General features: G+C 43.7%; 1 protein-coding gene across 8 annotated transcripts in view; it reads right to left on the bottom strand.

The window, feature by feature from the left end:
* Positions 1-23246, bottom strand: part of PAPLN (papilin, proteoglycan like sulfated glycoprotein) — a 73164-nt gene that overhangs the window by 32559 nt on the left and 17359 nt on the right. For 7 of the 8 annotated variants that reach the window (XR_010614074.1, XM_065686348.1, XM_065686354.1 and 4 more), the window contains 6 exons: positions 18574-18636; positions 4731-4846; positions 3096-3156; positions 2715-2817; positions 956-1086; positions 492-615 (listed from right to left, as the gene is read on the bottom strand). Coding sequence is in view for 7 of the 8 variants with exons in the window: in XM_065686348.1 (XP_065542420.1) it covers positions 492-615; positions 956-1086; positions 2715-2817; positions 3096-3156; positions 4731-4846; positions 18574-18630 (592 nt within the window). In the remaining variant the exon portion in view is untranslated. Of the gene's footprint in view, positions 1-491; positions 616-955; positions 1087-2714; positions 2818-3095; positions 3157-4730; positions 4847-16073; positions 16135-18573; positions 18637-23246 lie in introns of those variants that run through there. The other variant, XM_065686352.1, reaches the window with a different exon arrangement.

Raw genomic sequence — 23246 nt, 5'->3', positions numbered from 1 at the left:
TTGGACTTTCAGCGAGCATCATATTGGAGCTCAAACAGAGAGAGATCTGACCACAACTGTAGTTCTTATCTCGACACTTTCCAAAATTGGTCAGATGCAAAAGATGCAGTCCATTTTCTAGCCTTGCACTAATCCTGGCGGGGCCATCAAGACTGGAGAGGGAGGCAGCCTTATGAAGGCAGTATATAGCTATGTTGATATGGCACACTTATAGCACCTGCTGAAGACTGACCAGGGAAAGACACCAGCAGCACAGCAAGTGCTTCAATCTGTACGGAGGCTAAGGAAGTGATTCTCAGGATAAGGCCATCAGTACATATTCTGATGCTAAAGCAGCTAAAGAGCTACATGCTATACAGACATTTCAAATGAACACCTAAGCCTGCCTACAACAATCCTGTGATCAGGTGTCCCCACCAGCTTTTGTAGCAGTTGCCTTTAGGTTTATCTCTCTCCTCCTCACCTGCCCAAACCACCTAGAGCACCTGTACCTTTGGGAAGGCTGGGCACATCAAAAGTGCCCTTCACACCATAGCAAGTGCTGCCATCTCCTCCACACTGAAGGCACTTGTCCTCCTTCTTGGCAGATTCCAGCATGTTATCACAGCCAACAGCCTGCAAGCACAGAAGCATTGATATGAATAAATAGTAAAGACAGAGGAAATAAAAAATGGCCAAATGCTGGACTGATCTAATGAGAAAGCCTGAATCTAGGGAGTCTGGGAAAGTCAGGATAAGGCAAGGAAGGAGCTGTCAGAGAAAGGATAGGCTTAGCATCTTCTACTTCACATTCAGAGACAGATAGATAAATGCTGTCCACATGCTCCTCAGAACCTTGGTAATGGAATGATTCTCCTTTTCGGATGCTATTATGAAAGATCAAGTAGAACAAAGGGAAGCAACAGAAAGATCGACAGACCCAACGGTAAAGGAAGGAAATAACAACATAACTAACCTGGCAAACTCCTTCTACACAAATATCCCTCTTGCCAGGTTCACAGGTAGTCCCATCTACCACTGCTTCCTTGTGCCTGTAGTAGAAGCTTTCTCCCTTGGGGATACAGTTTAACTCACACTTATTAGGTGCTAGTAGGAGAGAAGAAAACAAACATTGTGTAGCATGGCTAACGCATCAGGAGCTTGGTTTTAGATCACAGGAGCAGAAACATAACTCATATTAGGTGGCAGATTTTGAACAAATTTCTGGGTCACAGACTGCTGGGGCTGGAAAAATGCCCTGGTAGAGCCCCAGTGTATAGAGCCATTTCCTTGCTCATCTTGACTAGCCAGTGGTGGAGGAGGGATGTTGGGCCAGATGGATATTCTGTTATACTCCTTAGCAGGACTGTTCTTAAGCTCCTTTAAAGCACAGTGCTTTCAAGAATGAGAACATGTGCTGTTACAGAACACACAGAATCACAGAATCCCAGAATCCCAAGGGTTGGAAGGGACCTAAAAAGATCATCTAGTCCAACCCCCCTGCAAGAGCAGGGTAACCTACAGTACATCACACAGGAACTTGTCCAGGCGGGCCTTGAATATCTCCAGTGTAGGAGACTCCACAACCCCCCTGGGCAGCCTGTTCCAGTGCTCTGTCACTCTTACAGTAAAGAAGTTCTTCCTGATGTTAACGTGGAACTTCCTATGTTCCAGTTTACACCCATTGCCCCTTGTCCTATCACTGGATATCACTGAAAAAAGCCTAGCTCCATCATCCTGACACCTACCCTTCACATATTTGTAAACATTGATGAGGTCACCCCTCAGTCTCCTCTTTTGCAAGCTAAAGAGACCCAGCTCCCTCAGCCTCTCCTCATAAGGGAGATGTTCCACTCCCTTAATCATCTTTGTGGCTCTGCGCTGGACTCCTTCAAGCAATTCCCTGTCCTTCTTGAACAGAGGGGCCCAGAACTGGACGCAATATTCCAGATGCGGCCTCACCAAGGCTGAGTAGAGGGGGAGGAGAACCTCTCTTGACCTACTAACCACTCCCTTTCTAATGCACCCTAAGATGCCATTTGCCTTCTTGGCCACAAGAGCACATTGCTGGCTCATGGTCATCCTCCTATCCACCAGGACCCCCAGGTCCCTTTCCCCTTCACTACTTTCCAGCAGGTCAACCACCAACCTGTACTGGTACATGGGGTTGTTCTTCCCCAGATGCAAGACTCTACACGTTACCTTTACAGCTAACAAACAAAATCTATCTCGAAATCCCTCGTGATTTCTTAAACAACTATGAATAACAACATACCAAAGCTCAGAACGAGGACCTCTGGTTCCTACACCTGCCCTCTGAGCAGATTCTTCAAGAAAGCATGAGCCAACAGGAAGAGATGTCATATTTCCTGAAGCACTCATTAACTATATGCATTTGATTCTCCTGTGCCGTGCTAATATTCTTTCCCAATATTGAAAAATATAGCATAGCTTCTGCTTCTCTGATACTTTAGGACTCATCTGCAACAGCTTTCTTAAGTTTCTGAAAGAATGGCTATTAGAAGAGACAACTACGCAACGCTGCAATGGGAGCTGTCTCTCAGCCTGTGCATCCAGTGTCTGCAAGAGGAACGTTTTGTAGCTGGCAACAAGATTTTTCCTATGCAAGCCTCTGCCCCCCCAGTAAGAGTACTACAATCAAAAACATTACAATCACTTCAAAACATACTGCTGATAGTTAAGGATAAAGTGTAACCCTACACTTTTATCATTACCTCCGTAATACGGAAGCCACTTGTATTTCTTTCCTTGGAATTCTTTCCCATCGAACTCTGCGCACTGCTCTGCCCGGAAATCCCGGGAGCCTTCTGGGCAGCTCTGTTTCGAGAGAAAAAGTTCATATTGGGCCATCATAAAAAGGAGAAAAGTTAAATGCACAACAAAAACAGGTATCTTATTGCATTGCTCCCATATAAGATCAGCGGCATAAATTCAATATGCTTTTGAAGGGTACTGTTGATGAACTGCATTCACCAGCGATGCCAGAGAAAGAGAAACTAATAATGACATATTACTTCTGAGCAAGAGTGATGTTTGTCTGGGGAGAAGGAGCAACAGGCAAGCAAAAACAAAGAAGAGGACAAGCAGAACACTACCTGAATGTTGCATGACCGGTAACTTCGAGCTGGTCCAACACAACTGGAAGAAACTTCTGCCCTGAAAGACAGAAAACCAACATGAAGCCCTCTGAAGAATAGACACACTAAAAATCACCTCATGGCAGACATTAGATATCACCTTCACACCAAACATATCACCCTCACACAGTTTCCTGAAACAGCAAAACAACTACAATGCGTTACTTTTCCACCAAAGTAAGCCAGCATCTCCTAGTGCCATTTTCTGCTATGGCTTGGGTTTTGGCATGAATGAGACACACACCATGAACAATTGCAATATAGCTCTTCAGGGTAATGTTTCGATTAAATAATGGAAATGGAGCTTTTAGTCCTTTGTCCACCAGCAAGCAGTCAAGGTGCCAATACCCAAGCCAGAAACATGAGCAGTAGGAGGTTAGTGGCCAATACAGGATAGGTATGCACATCACCTAACGTGCTGCTTACATGAAGATTGACAGAAAGAGGTAAATATACCTATGGAAAGTGTATAACACTGTCATTCCAGTCAAATTACAATGGGTTTAAACTTAGATCTAAAGAAGAAGTTCTTTACTGTAAGGGTGGTGAGGCACTGGAATGGGTTGCCCAGGGAAGTAATGAACGCTCCATCCCTGGTGGCGTTCAAGGCCAGGTTGGACAGAGTCTTGGGTGCTGCGGCTTAGTGTGTGATGTCCCTGCCCATGGCGGGGGAGTTGAACTAGATGATCTTAAGGTCCTTTCCAACCCAAACTATTGTATGATTCTATGATTACTGCAGGTGAGAATCACAGAGAATTACAGATACAGAGGAAATTGATCTGAAACATCAACCAGTGTCTAATATCTCCCGAAATGGAGAGCAGGCCTGCAGGAATTCTGGCAGGTGTATACCATAACAAGTAGCCTTCACAAGAGACCTTTCTTTATTCTGTGTGGGAAGAAGCAGTGCTCTTCTGGATTCTTCTACTGAAAATCCTGCTCTCATTTCTCTAAACATAAAGAGAGGCTGTTCTTTTCAGGATATTATTAAGAGTCTGGCTTCCCCCCTCCCCATTTTCTTTGTTTTTATCCATAACAGGATCTCTAAGGTCCATTAATCCCAAGAGGTGCAGTCCCAGTAATCATCCTCACTGCATCTAACCCAGCTGCAAATGAGGCGGCACAGTGTTAATGTTGCTTGAGTCAACCCCACTCTTACATTTCTTCTGGGACAATTTAGTTTCCTGGGAATCATTACCCTAAGAAAATCTTGGCACAGTCACTGGATCTTGGGAGAGAAACTTACTACTCTGGGCTGTTCTTCCTCTCCCACAGGCTTGCCACACTAGACCTGCTTGAACAGCTGCTGCCATACAAATCCCCTGATTGCACAGCCTCGGATCTCACAGAGAGACCACTCTGCTCTAGCAAAGGAGCTGAAGCAAGGATGTGTTGAAGAGAGCACTACTCAAAACAATTATGATGAGACTGAAGCTGAGGATCATCTCCAAGTGTACTCAGGTGACTTATTCCCCTGAATCCCCCCCTGGAATCAAACACTAGGTCATTTTTGTTATTCATATGTATAGGTACGTTATTGCAGGAGCTCAGAAAAAACACATTTAAAGAAAACAAAAAGAAGTTAGCCCTCACCTTTGGGAGTAGCAGCGCCGTTGCCGGAAGCTAACTCCACCACCACAGCTCCGACTGCACTTGCCCCATTCACCCCAGCTCCCCCAGACATCAATCTGCCGTTTCATCAAGTGGCCCTGTAAATAAAACCCCACAGACATAGCAAACAGTGATGGCAACATGGGAAAAAAGCCATGAAAATGAAGCAGAACTCCAATGTGTTCTTTTGCTGGGCTGTATTCCTCATATGAAAACTGGCAGAGAATACTACATCAGAAAATCAAGCCTCAAATATTTCAAGAGTATTGGCTTCCTGAAGCCATATAGCACATCCAGCTTTTTAATCTTCCTTAAACTGTTACCGTTTGCCTATTCATAGAATCTCAACTCCTCTGAATAACCACCTGAACAAGGATAACATCACCCTCTCAGCAAGGCAGCAAAGGGACTATGAACACTGTCACTCCACACCAGATCAATGGAGCCACTTACTCCCAAATGCTGGGCTCCAAGACAGATACTTAAGAGAAGTAAAGAAATCAGTAAAGAACCCTCCGGAACACACTTTTTACTGCAACAAAATGCTATACATGGAACTCTTTTCTCTCTACCCAACTGTATCTAATGATGAGGTCAAGGTCTGCACCATCATTAGCTACAGCCTTAATTAATTTTGTGTTTAGAAAGTATGCATGCATACTGGCATTAGAAGAAATGATAGTACAGACAAGAAGTTACAAATGCAATGGAATCAACCAAAATAACATTGTTTCAGCAGCATGTGAAATATCATATTTTCAGGAAAAAAAGGCCTACTGCAGCTGATGAGATCCACCTACAGCAGGACATGGGGGTTTAGCAGAAACAAAATAGCAATATTCTGAGGAAAAAGAATAATCCCAAGAAGCAATAGGATTAATGTTGCCTAGGAAAAGAAGGTAAATGCAGGTCAGGGAGTGATACTGGGAAAAGACGGTTTGCTGTGCAGCTGCACCTGCAGGGCAGTTTGCGTATATATTACACAACTGAGAACATAATGCATACCACTTGGGCACTTTAACATTTGGGGTACTGAAGAGTGGGCAGGTAGAGAAACAAAAAGCAAAAGAATACTGATATGTAGTCTAATTCCCTTCCATGTGCACAGTATCCCACCAGACCTACACAACGAAACCATGGGTCTGAGTGCCAATCCATCCTTTAGTTTTACACAGCTCCTTTTGACTTGCACACAGCATCCCTTGTTCCCATCCTCTATGTTTCCCAGTCTGTGCTCTGTTTCCATTCTTTCCTGTTGTCCCTCATGCATCCTCATGTAAACTATTCCCTGACTGTCACTCAGCTGGTAAATGGGTTTTCCGCTGGAGTGGAGGAATAGCCTTGAAATGGAGAATTTCACCATAGCAGGGATATTAAACCACTCCAGTCACTTTCCAAGGCCTACAGAGAAGGGACAAGCTCCTCACTTTAAAAGACTAATTTTCACTTCAGTTAACTGGTAACTGCTTTTACATAAGACATCCAGGTCTCTCCTAGAAATAGGAGCTAGCCTAATACATTATCCAGTGAATCCAACTCAGTCAAGATGCATGAGTTAATCCTCCCTTGTAACTTAAACAGGTTTTGTAATTTTCTACACATGGTCCCTGCCTGATTGTACGCTCCCAAGTTCCAGTCTTGTTTCTTTCACAGAATAATTTCCTGTTGTTGGCAGAGCACCAGGCACAGATACTAGCTGATCATGTTTATGCACTTATTACCTAATTATCCACAACTACTTAGCAGAGTCATCCCAAATTCTTCCTGACTACTATCTATATTGCTCTAATGTGAAACACTTTCTTCCTAGCCCATGCTGTATAATTTGCTTCACAAAAGTTTTGTGCAATTCTTTCTAATACCTCTGCAACCAAAATCCTTCAGGACAAGTTTTCTGGTTCAGACAAACTCTGCCTTCCCCCTGCTCACTCAACGGCGCTACCCAGGTCACAGCCACTTCTACATACCTTCCTCTGCCAAGTCAACATCTCCCTGACCCCTTGCCAAACCCTTCTCCCATTCTTCCATTCCAGGTATTGAGCTCAGTGTTTGTTTGCCTCATTCTCACTTGCCTTTCTGGAAGTAATCCCATGAACAGTGTTTCAGCTTTCAGCAAGGCATCTTATTTTCCCAAGTTTTTATTTCAATCACCTAATTCCTCCCCCTGTAATCCCCCCTGCCTTACTCTCTAAAGAATGAAACATGCTACCACTCTGTTTCCCTGCAGTCTTATTCCTCTGTATCAACTGACTGATTCAGGATCAGTATTAGCTCACCCTGGAAACAAGGGACCTTTCAGTCAGCATAAGGAAGAAGAAAACATGTAGATAAAAATCCAAAGAAAGGGCATTTGAAAGTCAGATTACTGGAAGGCAATTAGGATAGAAAGCCCTTCCCTGACACACACACCAACCTGATAAATATTCCAATATCCCTACTACAGAAGTAGCATTCTTTATTCCTCCCATAGAGAGTAAATCTACAGGGACTCTGTTGTGAGGCTTATGCATCTGCAGAGTGCAGGAACAATCATTTTCTCAGTATCACTCCATTTGTGTATACCCGAAAAGGAGCATCAGCCAGAACAATCCTCCCAAGGCCTTATAATATTAGAGAAACATTTTAATAGGGGCCCAACTCCCACATTCAGAAATCTGTGCAGTGTCCTCATTATTCAGAGCCGCATGCATGTGTATACGAGCAAATACAAAGCTGCATATTTATAGTAAATAAGAAATCTATTTTTACATCGGCTGATAACAGCATGCTTTTAGGTGCTGTCAGCTAGTTTCTGTTCCAAAAGCCTCTTTCTGCTCTCTTCAGACTCTGGAATGCTTTCATCTGTTGTCAGCCAGGACAACTAAATCCTGGTCCCTCCTGGACTGCAGAACTAAAACTTTACAAATTTCATCACTGTTACCAATTCACTGGTTTCCATCCCTGCCTCACTTCAGCCTAACATGCATACAAGAACACAATTCCTTTATCTGCATTAAGTATATATTTTAATGTTTCAGGAAAAGACAGAAAATGCATGCAACCATCTTAGTTGACTTCTAAAAACTCCAGAAAGGACTGTCACTAATGCCCAACATCTCTGTCTAGTTTTATTGCCTGCTAAGACAACAGAAACACACACATATTGATGGTGCAAGTGACACCTGGCACCACATGCTCTCAGGGTTCATTGCTCTCCCCTATTCTTCCTCCTCCTCCCCGCCCTCTGCTCCTGGAGGGACGGGAAGGAGAATCAAAAGAACGTAACTCCCACGGGTAGAGATAAGAGCAGTCCAGTAACTAAGGTATAGCACAAACCACTGCTGCTACCACCAATAATAATAACGATAAGGGAAATAACAAGGGAAGAGAATATAAAACTAAAAGGGGAAAGGGAAAATAAAACAATAAACACAAGTGATGCACAATACAATTGCTCACCACCTGCTGACTGATACCCAGCACGACCTGAGCAGTGACCTTGGCCTTCTGGGTGACTCCCCCCAGTTTCTATACTGGGCATGACGTGCTGTGGTATGGAATACCCCTTTGGCTAGTTTGGGTCAGGTGTCCTGTCTCTGCTTCTTCCTGGCTTCCCATGCCCCTCCTCCCCACCCTGACATCTGCTGGAGCGATGGTACAGCCCAGCACAAGCAATCCAGGAGATTCCTCGATTGTGTGGAAGACAACTTCCTTCTGCAAGTAATAGAGGAGCCGACAAGGAGAGGTGCCATGCTTGACCTCGTGCTCACCAACAGGGAAGGGCTGGCTGGAAATGTGCAGCTCCAGGGCAGCCTTGGTTGCAGCGATCATGAGATGGTCGAGTTTGAGATCCTCAGGACAGTGAGAAGAGCGTGCAGCAAGCTCACTGCTCTGGACTTCAAAAGAGCAGACTTTGGCCTCTTCAGGAACCTGCTTAGTAAGGTTCCATGGATATAGCCCTGGAGGGCAGGGGGGCCCAACACTGCTGGTTGATATTCAAGGATCACCTGCTACAAGCTCAGGAGTGCTGCATCCCAGCTAGAAGGAAATGCAGCAGGAGGGCCAGGAGACCTCCTTGGATGGATAAGGAGCTGCTAAGGACAACTCAAAGGAGAAAAGAGGCTTATAAAAGGTGGAAGCAAGGACAGGCGGCCTGGGAAGAATACAGGGATGTTGTCCGGGAAGTTAGGGACCAGGTTAGGAAGGTTAAGGCCCAGTTACAATTAAACTTGGCTAGTGATGTTAAGGATAACAGGAAGGGATTCTACAGGTACGTAGCAAATAAAAAATAGACTAGGGAAAACGAAGGACCCCCTCCAGAAGCTCTCAGTAGAACTGGGTACCCTGAATTTGGATTTGGAGAAGGCTGAGGTTCTGAATGACTTCTTTGCCTCAGTCTTCACTGGCAAAGGCTCTGACTGCACCACCCAGTTCTTAGAAGGTAGATGCAGGGACTGTGAGAATGAAGACCTTGGGCACACTGTAGGAGAGGATCTGGTTCGAGACCATCTTAAGAACCTGAACGTACACAAGCCCATGGGACCTGATGAAATCCATCTGTGGGTCCTGAAGGAGCTGGCGAATGAAGTTGCTAAGCCACTGGCCATCATATTTGAAAAATCATGGCAGTCAGGTGAAGTTCCCGACGACTGGAAAAAGGGAAATATAACCCCCATTTTCAAGAAGGGGAAAATGGAAGACCCAGGGAATTACAGACCAGACAGTCTCACCTCTGTGCCTGGTAAAATCTTGGAGCAGGTTCTCCTGGACAGCATGCTAAGGCACATGAAAAACAACAAGGTGCTTGGTGAGAGCCAGCATGGCTTCACTAAGGGGAAATCCTGCCTGACCAATTTGGTGGCCTTCTATGATGGGGCTATGGAACTGATGGACAGGGGTAGAGCCGTTGACGTCATCCACCTGGACTTGTGCAAAGCGTTCGACACTGTCCCACACGACATCCTTCTCTCTAAATTGGAGAGATGCCAATTGAATGGATGAACCACTCAGTGGATAAAGAAGTGGCTGGGTGGCCGCATGCAAAGACTTGTGGTCAATGGCTCAATGTCCAGCTGGAGACCAGTAACAAGTGGTGTCCCTCAGGGATCGGTGTTGGGAGCGGTCTTGTTCAACATCTTTGTCGCTGACGTGGACAGTGGGATTGAGTGCGCCCTCAGCAAGTTTGCCGATGACACCAAGCTGTGTGATTCGGTTGATACGCTGGAGGGAAGGGATGCCATCCAGAGGGACCTTGACACGCTTGTGAGGTGGGCTGATATCAATCTTATGAAGTTTAACCACGCCAAGTGCAAGGTCCTACACCTGGGTTGGAGCAATCCCAGGCACAGCTACAGGTTGGGCAGAGAAGAGATTCAGAGCAGCCCTGGGGGAGGACTTGGGGTTGTTGGTCGATGAGAAGATGAACATGAGCCAGCTTCAGTGTGCGCTCACAGCCCAGAAAGCCAACCGTATCCTGGGCTGCATCAAAAGGAGCGTGACCAGCAGGTCGAAGGAGGTGATCCTGCCCCTCTACTCTGCTCTTGTGAGACCTCACCTGGAGTATTGTGTGCAGTTCTGGTGTCCTCAACATAAAAAGGACATGGAACTGATGGAACAAGTCCAGAGGAGGACCACGAGGATGATCAGGGGACTGGAGCACCTCCCGTATGAAGACAGGCTGAGGAAGTTGGGGCTGTTCAGCCTGGAGAAGAGAAGGCTGCATGGAGACCTTATAGCAGCCTTCCAGTATCTGAAGGGGGCCCATAGGGATGGTGGGGAGGGACTCTTCATGAGGGACTGTAGTCACAGGACAAGGGGTAATGGGTTTAAACTTAAACAGGGGAAGTTTAGATTGGATATAAGGAGGAAATTCTTTCCTGTTAGGGTGGTGAGGCACTGGAATGGGTTGCCCAGGGAGGTTGTGAGTGCTCCATCCCTGGCAGTGTTCAAGGCCAGGTTGGACGAAGCCTTGGGTGGGATGGTTTAGTGTGAGGTGTCCCTGCCCATGGCATGAAAGTTGGACCTAGATGATCTTAAGGTCCTTTCCAACCCCAACTATTCTAGTCTAGTCTAGTCTAGTCACTGACAGGACACAAGACTGAAAAGTCCTTAGTAAGCAACACTTAGCAACAACTGAAAACATCAGCCTTGTTCTCAGATTAAAATCAAAAACACAGCACTGCACAAGCATTGAGAAGGAGAAAAAAAAACTGTTACAGCCAACCCCAGGATAGGCAGTGATTTCATTTTTATGAACACTGCATTGCTTTCGTCAGTCCCTAGACAGATGCATTGCTGATATAGTTGCAGCATCTGCTGTTATCAAGCCAATTGTATTTGATAAAACCAGCAAGTAAAGAAAGCTATGCCTCTGAGTCAGTACAGCTCCAGACTTTGTCTTCAAGGGCAATTCCAGTATGCATCAGACACAAACAAAAGAATTCTGGAAAAGGATAATATATACAATATAATATTTATTTCTGTATATGAAACATGCACTGGAGGAAGAGTTATGAATGGGACTCGGCTCAGATAGAAAATGCTGGCAGTACGTAGAAACTATAGAAAGGGCCCTTGAAAGACTTCTCAGCCAGTCTGATGAAATGGATAGGAAACTATGCATGGGAAGAGGACTGTGCTACCCAGATCTATGCATTGCAGACACACAGTGACCCACACAGTTCCTAGAACCAAAATGTAGACTAGTAATTCAGCATGAATAATTTCCCAGTGCCTTGCTGCAACTCAAAGGCAACTCAAACACTAGCAAGCTGTCAAAGCAAACATCAATATACTATGCAGTCCAAAGTGAGCTGTGCAGGTCTGTAGTCACAGGTCCAAACAACCTAAATGCCAGCCGGTTTCTTACCCATAGTGTTTCTCTTACTCTTTGGGCACCTTTGAGGGCCTAGAGATAGTCTGAATTATTCTGTGATTCTTTGTGCTGCCTTTCCAGTCTGACAAGCACCAACAAAACATCACATCACTCCATCACTGCCCAAAACACATGATTACCAATACCTATGCCATGCCAGAGAGGTTTTGGACAAGACCAATACTTGCTTTTACTGCACCAGGTCACACAGCTTTGGTCCATAGAGCTGCAACTGAAGCACCTTTTTGGACACGGTAAAGTTGTTACTGTGGCTTCTTGGGCTGTGTCACACAGCTACTAGACTCCATCCAGACCTGAATCAAATCTCTTCACCAACACTGAGAATATGGTGGGAAGCACTGGAAGTTGACCACAACACACAGCACAATTGTTGTCCGCTGAACACAAATATTGCTGTCAATGATAAAATGAGTGACATGGTATTACTGTTACTTTATGCAGTCACAAATCAGACCCTCTCTCTCTTTAACCTTTCTTAGTATTTCTGAAGTGACCCTACATCCTCTTTTTAAATAAATATCTACTTTCTGGAGTGTATAGCTTCTGAAATAATGTTTATTTTGACAGGCCCCTGAACTGTAGCCCAACTGATGAAACACGTATGAAAGAAGGCTGAAAACCAAACACTTTACAAAAGAGTGTTATCACCACAGTCATTTATTCCATAATGATTTCATTGCCAAAGTCTTGGCAAGAAGCGTCCAGTGAAAAATACAGCTTTGCTAAGTTTGGATAATAATTGCTTAGAGAAAAGTTGATAAGGGAAGACAAAAAGAAAACTGTTAATGCGTCTGAGGGCTGCTCCCTGTGGGCTGGGAACCAGTAGCAGTGGGCTCTCCTGGGGCAGCACAAGGCAGGGTATGGCCCCAGCCTTGGGAATTGGGCATCTCCAACCGAAGGCAGGCTGGGATGTGGGCTGCAGGTGGGCCTGGCTCCTCAGGGCTCATTGTCAGGATGGGCAGGGCTATGCAGAGCCCCACTGCAGCACCGCTGGGGCAGGAGCTGACAGCCCTGGGGGGCTGCAATCGAGTTCTGGGCTGTGGGGAGCCCAGTCAGGGATAGTAAAGCCCAGTGGTGTCCTCAGGGCCCTGACAAAAACAACACACGTAATATATATATCCTTACTCCATGTTGCTTTTCAGGATGCAAAGCGTTTCCTTCTTCTTTCTATACCCAGTACTATGATGACCACCTATAATGTTTCCACATAGCTAAGCCCTGCAAGACATGTGGCATTCAACACTCACACTTAATTGAAAGTGAGCTGAAAAAATTCAGTTTCTCTCAGATGTTTATAACGTAGATATATGCTACTATTCCAATAGATGTATTTTCAGGATAAATCCATCTGCAACTGGCAATGCTATTAGCCAAAAATGCAACAAAAATTAAGCAAATTAATCAGGACCACATCAAGCAAGGCATGTTTTTAATAATCCCATTGATCTTGGCTCAGACACAGCGGGACTGAAAAGAGCTTTGAGGGTGAAGAATGCCAAGTACCATTTTTATGAATAATGAATAAGCAATCAAAGAACTGCATTTAAGCAAAACTAGGAAAAGCAAGAATGAAAGTGAACAAGATGGTGACAATAGGAAGTAAAATACAAAATGGTGCAGAAGAGAGTATTGTATTAAGATAAACTGCTTCACAAAGAGTAGGAAAAAATACAAGGCTCTGTAAGTTTTAATGGCTTGTGGTTTATACTCACTGTGTATATCTCCTTTCATTCCCCTCTACCACCCTAGCCGTGGCTTTTTAGCACATCCATTCTAACAAACCCACTAAAATCCATCAGCTCCCCTATATTTTCATCTTCTCAAAATGCTTCAGGGTCTCCCTAGACAATTTAACCCTCCTCCTTATTGTTCTCAACTCTTTTCCATGTTCCCTGTGTCCACATCCCCAATGCTCCTCGCTCTTGTACCTCTTCATGGGACTGTCCCATCAGATGCATGGCTCCTTCCACATCCCCTGCTCTCCTGTCAGCTGCGCAGGACATGGTGCACACCCACTGCAGAACCAGGTACACGCTGGATTGCTGGCTAGTGTGCAGAGCAGGTGATAGCTACTCTTCAGAAACGGAAAGCCTTCCAGAAAATGTGGGTGGCCTGAAGCTGGCTAGGGTATAAAAAAAAGCTGTCTAAAAAGATACAGCCATTGCAGAGAAGTCAAATTAATTCTTGGAATCCTTGTGGAAGGAATTGGGGACATTCAAAAAACTCCACAAAGAGGAGGATTGTGAGAAAACCTTATGACCCCAAACTTATTTGGAAAAGTGGACAAAACACACAGTATGAAGTCATCAGAAGCTGTTTATCCAAGAGGCCTAACAGGAACTCGAGGGTGAAATGGATAAACTTTCATACTGGCAGACAACACGCTCAGCTAAAAGCACTTTAGCATCTGATTATTAGAAAGAGGAAAATCTGACACCTGTTTGCAAAAGGATCCCAGAGGAAACCAAGGAACCGTATACCACATATTGTAAAATTGATGTCTACTGATAAATTAATAGAAATGATAATTAAGAACAGAATTAGCTGGCACCTGCATAAACACAGTCTATTTGGGAAAAAGTCAACAAGGCTTTTTTAAGGGGAAATCCTTCTAATACTGTTACAGTTCTTTGAAAGATTCACAAACATGTCAGCAAGGGCAACATGTCAGATAGACTCAGACTGCCAAAAAACTTCCAACAAAATCCTTCACCTAAAGCTCTGAAGGAAGCTAAGCAGCTAGAATAAAAGTCCTTGCATGGCTGATGAGCAGGTGGCCCAAAGACAAAGGTAGGAGTGAAATCTCCATCCACTGCAAGAACTGATGTTTAGCAGCAGAATTCTGTAAGGAACCTTAACTGCTCAACACACTTAAAAGTTATGCCAAAACCACAGAAGTTAACAAAGGCAACTGATAAGGGTAATTCAAAGTAATAAAGGACAACAGAGAGCCAGAGACAAGAACTATTGAAGGACAGTATAGTGTGACTTGGCACTACAATGACAGTTATGATTTTATGTAGGTAACTTAAGTGATGCACAGGAGAAAACACAAATAAAATTATTACATATGAGCTGGTCTTTATAACTCAAGTGCAGGATCTTGGTCTTATGATAGAAATCCTGTGATGATAGAAGTCTACATGGCTTTGAGACACTAACCAAATTCAGGGAAGAGAAACAGAGGGTTTCAGCTCAAAGGGTTCATAAACTACAAATGACTGGAGACTGGAAGCATATTGGGGAAAATTGTACTTACCTACCAAGTCTTTTAGAGCTTTTTCTAGACACACGTTTGTGACATAGCCAGAGATAGGACAGAGGGCAAAATGAACTGTACAGTACATTACTACCCAGTACAATCATTCTTGTGCATTTTTCTACCTTTTCTTCAATAGGAACATTAATAAAATCTCCTTCTCTTTCTCCCTCCTCACAGTAATTTTCACTGTTTCTGTATGACTTCAACTTAGGGCTTTCTGCACCTTCCACCCTTTCTGTCAGATCTGGTTAAGAGGTTTAGAAGCGTAGGCAATAGATTAACAGTGTTTAAACAATAACAATGTTAATTTCTTTAAAAGAAATTAAAACCAGCATTTTTACCTAGAAATGCAGACCCATAGGAAGCAATGTTGCCCAGATTAAACATATTTGAGTATGATTTTCAGCCAAGCCTCAGACCAGCCTTTACTTTAAGCACACCTGCAGTACAATTTAGGTGCAAATATAAGTACTGGACATGATCTAACTATTAGCTAATGCTTACAGATAATAAAAGATTACATGAAACTCTTCCCCTGATCAACAGCTTTTCCTTGAAATAGTCTCATGATATGGGCAAATAAGACCTTTCCAATCTGGAACTAAGGAATTCCAGGTGCAAAAACTTGCCAACATAAAATCACACTTGTAAAACAGAAGTTGAAGGAGAGAGAAATCTGATGTCACATTTACTAAACATAAAGCAACCCCAAAGTGTACAACACATACACACCATCATGCCAAACACATGCACAATAATAGAAGAATTATTCATGTGGAAAACTTTCAGAATTTATTTTCTCTAATCACTAGCAGCACTGTTCCATCAGCAGGAGCACTAATGGACAGGAAAAACACTTCAACCAGGCGTTTTCCATTATTGCCACTGTTAGTCTTCCTAGAAGCAATGACAGGATGGCCTGGAGTTGCACTAGACTCTCCTGTCTCGTATAAAAGATGGAGAGACATCTTTGTTTTCTGTTTGCATAGCCCCTAAACACAACTCCTTCTAACCATCAGGCTGTAGCTTCTAGTACTATGACAGCGCAAACAGCAAGGGAGCTAGCTACAAGTAATGAGTGATCTTTCCCAATTCCTTCAAAGCCTGGTGAAAAGGGACAGACACTGCACGTGCTGTATGGTAAGGGCCCTCTCCTGTTCTAGCAGCAAAGGAGTGTAGTGGGTCTCACCAAGGGTGGAGCACCCGGCAGGAAGTTCTCAGCAGCCAATGGCTTTGACAAGCAGGAATCCCTCTCTTGCTCCTTAATGGTGCCTGCAATGTCTGGCAGATAAACCAGCCACTCAGACTGCGAGAGGAGAGATGTGGGTAATAACCTCAGCTGCTCTTAAAGTCAACATTTCTGCCCTTATTCTGATTGCTGCTTTCCCTAGCCTAACAATCAATAAAGCAGAAACAAGTTCAGTTACTCCACTCCAAACATAAAAGTGATGAAAAACAGTAGGCATCAACCTACACCCTTTAATTACAAGCAGACATGAATCCCTGAAGACCCATCTTCTCCATCCTTGTGTAAGCCCACAGTTCACAGGTTTATAGCTGTACTCGCATTAGCACTGTCAGTCTGTATGTTTACAAGTTCATGCTTTCTTTTTTCTGGGACAGAATTTGTCCAGGTAGCAATCATTGTCTGCATCGGTGCACAGGATGGATCTAAGAGGTAAACAGCTCATTCTGGAGTAAACAGTGCCTTTTCCACTGTTTTTAGTTTTACCACCACCCTCTCCTTCCTGGGCTGTACGCTATTCATTACTGGAGGTGACCCAGCTTTCTGCCTGTGTGCTTCTAAACTGGTAGCTCATTTGATACCAAAATCAAAACAATTGCTGCTGCCTCAGCTGCGAGGCTGCTCTGTAACTTTAGCACAGTTAAAGTGACAGAGCCTCAATTTCTTAGAGATATGCTACTATACAATTAAAGGAAGTGTTTCTCATTCAGCAAGGGGACATGCGGCATGCCATCTGACAATCGCTTATACCTCTGCCACCAGGAATTACAAAAGAACAGCACAGGGAAGGGACCTTTTCAGTGCTGTGCGACATGGATTAAAGTGATTTTTCAGTAAGCCTGCCATCTCAGTAAAGCCCTAAAGGAATAGAGAATGGTGTAAACCAGCAAGCAATTCTCCAACTTATTTTCCCACCATGCAGTATTCCCTGCCTCAGCTTTTAGTCTCACCTCTCCTTTCCTTCCTTTCACCCACCACATAAGTACAATATTTGCGTGTGTCCCCCTCTGCAGCAGTGAAACAGAGACAGGCAGGCATTGCTTTTTCAGAACTGTCCCACCTTTGAGAGTTCAGGCAGTTGCACTGCTCTTCTGGTGCATAGCCTGACCTAGCACAGACTTGCGTGCCATCACTACAACCAGTTCTGCCAGCTCCAGCTCTCACAGCCTAACCATCTCTTGCAATAGCTCAGCCTGCTTGCATTAGCATCTGGTGAGGAATGGCCCATGTGAGACCAGAACCATTACTCTATTCCCTCACAGAGGAGAATTACCACAGCAGAGTGTCTCAGTGCTGCTGGATCTTCCTGCTTCCTCATGGCTTTACAGATCCAACATATCAGGGAAACAGAAATTATGTGGTGGCCAAGCAAAACCTTCTCCTTCCATTCAGCTTGGCTTCAAGAGGAGCTACTGACTGCATGCAAGTGACAGAGTCTAACGCTAGAGAGGAATGTCAGCCTTTACAGTTGCAGGGTGTTTCAGTCATTTCCCTTCCAAAACATCACCAGGTTGGAAATAGGTAGGTGAACAGGTGGACCCAATATAGTGTGCTCCATTTCTGGTTCTTTTGGCATACAGCACCACCTTCTATTAGGTATGAGATAGCAAGATCTCATTTAAAAGCATATTTCCATCGGTAACATAGGATGTCTGTGACAACTAACAAACTCTGCTTGATTTCTGGCGTCTCATCCCTGCTTTTCAAAGAAGGCCTAAAAAGCATTTGCAAATGCTGAATCTGGGTACAGAAATTCATAATCATACTAGAGATTAAAAGTTTTGGACTCATTAATTTTAATGGCATATTTATAATTCCTCACTACTTCCACAAAACACTTACTCCAGGTGATAATTACCTCTTTTTTCCTCCCCTTTCTGTTCCTTTACACCTAACACATATATTGCATCTTCCTTTACTAACACTTCCACTCAGCAGGTCACCTTTGCCTCAGATGTCCAACCCATTAATATAATTGAAGTTAAACTCAGAAAAACTGTTCTCAAGCTGCTCTGAGAAAGATCCAACTTCTCTCTCAGAAAGGAAGAGGATCCCATTCCCTAATAGCTGTGTTCTTTTTCAGGCAGTATCGAATTATCTTAACATAAGGGTTACCTCCCCCAGTAAAGCTAAACCGTGACTTACACCACTATGACCAAAGAAAAGAGAAAATCAGATAACCAAAGATTCATTCTTCTTACTTCAAGTGACAGCTCTCCATAGCTTTGCAGATAACACCCCTTGAGCCAAAGGCACTACCAGTGTTTTGTTGTTTAATTGCCATGTTAGACTTTTCATAACATACTGCAGTAGGCCTGATGACTTGAACGTATCAGCTCTTTCAGGAATACTTTCTACAAAATGCTTGAGTTACAGATGCTGACAACTGTTAACACAAGTATCTGTAATTTTTGTGACAGTGACCAGAAGAACTTCTACTTACTGAAAATGCAGAAGGTGGCATCATTGTTAGCATGAGCAGAAGGAACAAGCTCTTCATCTCTGCCTGTGGGAACAGAAAGATTATTGATCAGAGTTGCTTGCTTCTTTGCTGCTGGCATGCAGAAAAGCGACAATACAATACAGCAAAAGCGAAGGGAGAATAGTTTTATCACTCCACTCCCTGGATAGACGAAGGCAACTGCAACAATGAAATTACCCTGCAGAGAAAGCCAGACTGCGATTACTGAGCGCAAATATTTCCCTGAACTTTCCTCTGGTATGATGAGAACACCAACCCCAGGCACAGTGGAAGCGGCATGCTGTTGCATGTCTGCCCTCCCACCCTTTTACTTATACACATGAAAAAATACTTGAAGATTGCAATGACTTCAACCTATCCAGGGTAAGAAATTCCACAGTTAAGATTTCTGTACCCTATATTCATTCTGGGTGACTTGGTGAAACTTCGTGTCTGTCTGTGTGTGATCTTGTTTGTTTAAAATCCTACAGTTAATCACACGCAGCTGCAGCTAGATTCAAACAGCAGTAGCTGTATCCTTTTCGCAGAGCTAGAAAGGAGATCAGGCCACACAGGCCAGTTGGCAGCATACAGCAGGATACAATAGTTACTAAAAACCAGGGCGTTATGCACATCTGGGGCCACAACACTTCACTGGTGCATTGCCTGTTGTTACTTTATCCTTCCTGAGTTGCACCAACCAAGCCCATACCAACCACCACTCACCAACGTTTACAGCTGTGACCATGGACACTTCAGCGACAAGAGACTGCCTGTTTTTCAAGACCATTTTCTCATGACCTCATGACCAGTTGATTGAGCCCAGAAAGCAGAGGTGGACTAGACATTCCCAGCTTATTTAACTTAGTCTAAGATGCCTTCTAACTCGGGAAAGGAAAGGGAAGGGGAAATATGGAGAAATCTTCCTTTCATGGTGCATAAACGCATCAAGGAAGAAATGTTTATATGATCAGTCATTGTATCATCTGTTTTAATATTAAAACTTCTCATATAGCTCCTTAAGCCTGTGAGCTCCTTCAGCTCCTGGTCTATTAAATTCAGATAAAATATAGAATGTGTATAAAGTCATTGTTTCATGAGAATACCAAATCAGAAACAAAATACACCCAAAATGAAACCTGCTTCATCAAACGTTTGTATATTTCAGGTTACTTTATGATGTGCAACCATTTTTCTCATAGTGTTAGGTCTCACTGGATCACAGCTCATTACAATTCCCTAAGTTCATATATACCATGGGTTTTAACCCTCTGAACTTTCACAGCGCTGGAGATGAAAAGCTTGTTCTTCAACGTTTTTCTTCCAGATGTAAAAATTACTGAGTGCTGAAAATCCAGTCACACCAAATTCTGCGTGCAAAATAGCAACGAACAGGGAAAATGTAATTGGGAAAACAAGCACTGATAACTGTCTCTCCTATATACTGAGGGACGGTATCAAAGCCATAAGATGTCACAGTTTTGGTGCTTGCTTGTATTTTTGTGCTGCTGCACTTGCATGGGAATTGCTGTCATATGTCCCAAATTGAGCTTTCAAATGTTTAGACCATCCAGCCCTATTAAACTAGTCAACAGATTCCAGGAAGGATGGTCAGAAGGAAGAACAGAGCCTTCTGTATCCTATTAAATCCTCCACTGCAAAACAAACCTTCTGCCTGATTTTCTGAGCTCTAACAAACTTGTTATTTTAAAAGCTTCCTCTACTGTGGCATTCAGCATTGATCCTTTTTGCTTTCCTTTCAGCCACAAACAACACAGATGGGACTGGGGAATCTGTCTGAAACCTTCAAAAAAAGGTCAAGTTCTGTTCCGGATTTAACAGCTTTCACTCCTTGTAGCACCTGGGATACAGCAGCATATGTTTATTCTGCTTGTTTGCCACTTCTCCTCACTGAAGGCTGGGTATGCGGGGGAAGGAATGAAAAGGACAGTGTCTTGCAGTGCTTTCACTTGTAACAACAGCAGCTGCTGCTCCCTGTGCCTCCTGCCCTTCCTCAATTCTCTTCAACCCTCCCCAGCTCCCTTTTCCCACTGTGTGCTAGAACAGCATCTCCACTCCCCTCTACCCAGAAACAGCAGTGGGGCCTGAGGGGAAATCGTGACTTTATGCTCAAGATATGGAACAGCTGCTGGAAAGCTCACATAGAGGAATCCCTGCCACAGGGCTAAAATATGACGTTATCCCAGCAAGAGGGATTATGAGAATCAGATCACAGTAAGTGAGGAACAACCAGAACCTTCAAACAGAGCTAGAGGTATGCCTTACCTCCATTCCATACACACATTAACTGCTCAGGTTAGATGAAAAAAAGGGGTCAAAGTGATGTCCGGTTCCAGCTATCTGTAAGCTTGGTCAAAATGACTGATTTTCAGACCCGAACTATGAAGCTGCTTTATCCAAGAGATGCTGACCCAAGCTCCTCTAAACACTGGAGAAGTTCAAACTGGAACCTGACTCCAGCAGCTCTGGACCCTTACTTCTATTCCAAAGCAGTATGGATCAAGCCACATTTTGTGGAAATTTCAGAAACTTCTGAAAGGATGATATTTAGGTCCTTTCCAACCCTAACTATTCTATAATTCTATAATGTTCTGATGCCCTTTCTGAGCTGCCTCCACAGTGCCTACTTCTCCCTGGCACTTTGGAGAGGGCACCACAAAGTAGATGGCTAGAATTTCATAACTCTGGACAGAACGCAGGAGCTTCAGTACAACTAAAAACTGGGATAAGCACCCTTATTAACCCTCAGGGCTTAACACCGAACCCACTCAAGAAAGAAGCTTTTGCCTTAACAAATAGAAGGTGCAGAAAAGACAGATGGGCAGTCTTAGAAATTTCTCTGTAACAGCTGTAAAAATATTTTATTTAGTTAGAAACTCTTATTCAGGGCCAGGCAGACTTAGCAAGATCAGTCAAGTCTTCACTAAGACCAGGAGTATGCTTCAGAAATCGAGGATAGTTTTAATGACTCCTATGTTTACTTTAAGTGTGTAAATCCTGCCTTCCAATGCACAAAGGAGGTTAAAGATTGCTTACTTCAACTTGCCCTCTTTTCCAAATAAGTTCTCAACATCCATGCTCATAGGGAAACAAGACCTACACTGCCTGTATGTATAGGTAAAAATAACTTTGAATCAGCTGGCTAATTTCAGGGTTTCAAAAGCTTGAGGGAAAAGATACTGGGCTGGGATGAAGAGGCGTATTGGACTTTCAACCCATTTATATGATGACTTTTTCCTTTGAAGAGGAAGGAATCCAAACTGGAAAGAAATATTACAAATAACTCAGCCTTGCTTAAACAAGAGCTTAAGCCATTTAGACTACAGAATCAGATCACAAAGTCAGAATAAAACAGGTTCCAGGAGTTCCATTGCTCACAGATTTATCGGTCTGCGTTTTTCCCTATTTTTCTTTAAAATAATTAGACAGCCAGTGCTACATGGCTCGTCTCTGTTCAGCACATCGGACAGACTAGTCTTCTTGTGCCTGGGAGCCACATTTCTAAATCACCCTTTGGCCGAAGGCTCATACCATGTAGGGGAGTCAGGGCCTGTTCGAGGGATGGTTCACAGGTAGAAGATAAAAAGGATTAAAACTTTTCTATTGCCAGACAAGGTTTAGCTGAGCATGCAGTAAGCAGCAAAGCCACCCAAGAATACTAGCTGCAGCAAATCCTTGGGTTCATTTTGTCTCCTAGCTGGTGATTTGAATTACCTAGTGTGAATCTATTATTCCCACCTGAGTTAGCTCTGACACAGAGGCTGTCATAGAAGCCACAGACAAGTTTCACACTCCAGCATTTGCCCATTGGACACTCCAATATTTGCCTGTGGCAACAAAGATAGAAATTGCCTATAGTAAAGTTTAGCACATCCAGCACTAAAGCAGAAGTTGTCACTGTGATCCTGCTACTTACACCTTTCCAGAATTTCCTTCCCTTTCCTCCACTCCTCTTTGACACATCCTATCTCACCCAGTTATATTTTCAGAAGTTCGGTTGAAGGAGGTGGCAAGTCAGAAAGGATGGTGATATGTTGCCCAGTTTTTTACTGGTATGGATTTTTTTTTAGCCACTGACTCAAAGCTTTCTATCTTCCAGTCTCATTTTCTAAAGACATGATTACTTTTGCTTTGCTCTCAAAACCTCCAGTGTATCTTGGTTCCAGCTTGCTTTTGCTTGCCTTGTCTACCAAGAAGCATCTTTTAAGTTTTTGGTGGAAAAGTTAGAAAGGGAAAATACGTACACACAGCAAAAAGATGAGATGAAGGCAGGGAGAGAAAAGAGCACCATGGAGCAGAGATTAAGGATAGGGAAAAACCTCCTTTTACTTTGCTGGGAGACGAGTTAGGAGAGCATGAGAACCACATCACACAGCCCAGAGGAACTAAGAAACCAGTCACCCCTTCAGGCAGAGGAAATCACATTCAAGATACTTCTTAATACGTATGTTTTCTTCCCCAGCTACAGTAACAACCTTTTCTTTGATGTTTTTCCAAAGAAAATCCTGGGCCTGATGTCCTTTGGGCTAGGGCAGATAAGCCAACTAGTGTGCATGTGCCTGTGAAGTGGGAGGATGCTGAATTTCCTTTGCCTTGACCATGCAATGAGACACATTCATAAAGAGCTGTCTACA

Source organism: Lathamus discolor, chromosome 6 (genome assembly GCF_037157495.1).
Source record: "Lathamus discolor isolate bLatDis1 chromosome 6, bLatDis1.hap1, whole genome shotgun sequence".
Classification (NCBI taxonomy): domain Eukaryota; kingdom Metazoa; phylum Chordata; class Aves; order Psittaciformes; family Psittacidae; genus Lathamus; species Lathamus discolor.
The sequence above is the reverse complement of the archived record's forward strand: the minus strand, read 5'-3'. Positions and strand labels throughout refer to the sequence as shown.